This window comes from Brassica oleracea, chromosome C2 (genome assembly GCF_000695525.1).
Source record: "Brassica oleracea var. oleracea cultivar TO1000 chromosome C2, BOL, whole genome shotgun sequence".
NCBI classification, from domain to species: Eukaryota; Viridiplantae; Streptophyta; class Magnoliopsida; order Brassicales; family Brassicaceae; genus Brassica; species Brassica oleracea.
Genome location: NC_027749.1, coordinates 49,932,328 through 49,934,905, shown reverse-complemented (window position 1 = coordinate 49,934,905; position 2,578 = coordinate 49,932,328). Strand labels below are relative to the sequence as shown.

Here is a 2,578-nt window from a genome sequence, read left to right as displayed (position 1 = left end):
ATTAAACTGGGAAGACTTCATTGTTCCCAGCTCCAACCAATGGCAATGGCAATCAGCAGTGTCTGCATTGTTTGACGAGCGACCTGTGTGGACAAGAGATTCCATAGTCCAACGACTACTTGACAAAGGTCTTAAATGCACACATCACATGCTAAACAGGTGAAGAGATTCTGTGGGTTTCTTATGTGTATTAGTTGTCTTAGTACTGCAATAACCAACTTTCTGGAGCTTTCTCTGCAGGTTTCTTCTTCGGTCTGCATATTATTTCTCGGGTGGTCCTTTTCTTAGGTTCTGGATTAAAAGAGGCTATGATCCACGGAAAGATCCTGAGTCTCGTGTGTGAGTTCTCTCCCTCTATATGTAATGTAGAATTCTCATTTTGTTCACCTCAAAACTCAAACTAGAACAGAAAAAGTATGTCAAGTCTCTTTATTTGCATCCAGTTTGTAGATGTATGTCAAAGCTATTTACTTTCTGTAATTTATTTTCAGATACCAGAGAATGGAGTTCAGGGTTCCACCTGAATTAAGGGGTTATTGTGATGCCAATGCAAGTAACAAGTAAGCGTTACCAATTTCTTATAAACTCAAATCTTTTCTCTACTCAAAAAGGGTCAGGAAAATAGAAAATATTTTAACATTTCTTTGAAAGTATTGATCCGTGGTGAAGTGTAGGAGAAAGGAAATGTGTCTAAATTCTCCAGAAATCACATTTGTATCAATTAACTTGTAGAAGTTTTAAGTCAAATTTTGTCCAAATTTCCGATGATCTCAACCTCAATATCTTCTTTTAGCGAATTTAAGATAGTTTATGTGGGTGCATATCATGGATTTAACATGATACATCGAAAAGTTGTAGCTGAACCGTTGGATTATAAGGTGGTAATTAAGTTCTTCTTTGTGACAGGTCAAAGCGAAGCTGGGAAGACATTTGTGCTTTTAAAGTTTTCCCTTTCAAATGCCAAACATTTCTACAGCTATTTGAACTTGAAGACGAGTACATTCAGAGAGAGATAAGAAAGCCTCCCAAGCAAACTACTTGTAATGTAAGTTCTCAGCTAAGCTTTTACTTATGAAGTGATAACCAAAGAATTAGTCTCTTGCTGGATAGATATGACATGTTGCTTGCTTCATTATGAAAAAGTTACAGATCAAATGTTTATATGCACTTGCTAAAATGCCACTACCAATGCTTCACCAATCACACACAATACATTAAAACTCTGACAAGTCCTTTTGTTCCATATGATGTTTTGGTTATTTGATTCATGTTTTGTTGGCAGTATAAAACAGGATGGTTCTCAGAAGCGCTGCTTGATAATCTGAGGCTCCGTGTAGCTGTGAGGTTTGTATCTGTGTTTCCTGAGCCAGGTTTCGAAGATGTATTTAAATCTATTCAAGATGAGTTTGAGAGGTCAGAGAAGACAAGAATTCAGAAAGATTCACTGACATCTTGCAAACCAGATCACCTCGAAAAAATTAAAGGTAAGATCAACAACATAACTTCACGTTGCCATGTTATTCACGTTTTAATTATTCTAGTTAGTGACTGTTGACATGTGTTTCTGTCTCGATGGATTTGAATTTGAGTTAAAGCATGGTGAAGTTAAATCCGAATAAACATTTCTCTAGGAGAGTATGTAACGTAAAATATTATAAGTGGGACTCATCTGCCAGAGTCTTATTATCATTCGCCATCGAACACATTCTTCTCCTTAGAATATATGGAAATAACAGGTACTGATGTAAGATAATACGCAGGTGGGGAAGATACGAAAAAGAATAAAAACACAAACAAAGAGAAAGAGGTATCAGCGGATGAAGATGCTGAAGACGTGGATGAGGAGTACGAGGAACTCGATGTGGTAATCATTGTTATAAACTTTTTCTTATTTACTTCACTCACTATTTTCCTCGAAAAATCCATTTCATCATTTCTTTGTTCCTCTTTGCAGGCTGTAGATGATGATGATGAGATATCGTTAAGTTCGCATGGATGTATCCTTCAAATCATAAACTTTGCTAACACAAGCCGATTACTGAATGATTTATACATAAGAGGTTTGGTTTTAGTTATTCTTTAAACGATGATAAGATGGTGAGATGGAGAACAACAACTCGAGAACGTATCTCCAAGGATTGTTCGATAGATTTCCAAGCAGCAAACCAGCCTTGGATGGTACTGATAGCGATGGAGAGTATCAGATCTACGAGCAAGAATCAAACGCTTTGGATGATGATGACGAAGATGATGGTGACGATGATGATGAATGAAGATTTTGGAACATAATGTGTATTTTCGTTGTAATTAAGAGACTAGTAGAAGACACAATCAGGTATCTGTAATGTAAGGAGATAACGTAAGTGTAGAGTAACTAACTAAACTCAACAACAAGAAGACTATGTACACACGACTACGTACGTGGTGAGTTAGCTCAAGAACACCGCCTGTATCGGTGAAAACAAAATTAAACTATATATAATCAATATGTTTGGATCATTGTGGAGCTTCTTGTGTTGTGGTGGTCTCAGTGGACTGGACCTGACGAACGAACTGGCCTTTGATACGCGGACGTTGC

The 2,578-nt window shown here is 37.1% G+C and overlaps 1 protein-coding gene across 1 annotated transcript; it reads left to right on the top strand.

The window, feature by feature from the left end:
• The first annotated feature begins 501 nt into the window (after nt 1-501).
• Nucleotides 502-2,273, top strand: LOC106324514 (transcription initiation factor IIE subunit alpha-like). Its single transcript, XM_013762473.1, has 6 exons — nt 502-560; nt 907-1,045; nt 1,283-1,484; nt 1,761-1,864; nt 1,955-1,997; nt 2,095-2,273. Exons 1-6 carry the CDS (start codon nt 502-504, stop codon nt 2,271-2,273), a joined length of 726 nt encoding a protein of 241 aa, XP_013617927.1.
• The last annotated feature ends 305 nt before the right edge of the window (nt 2,274-2,578 follow it).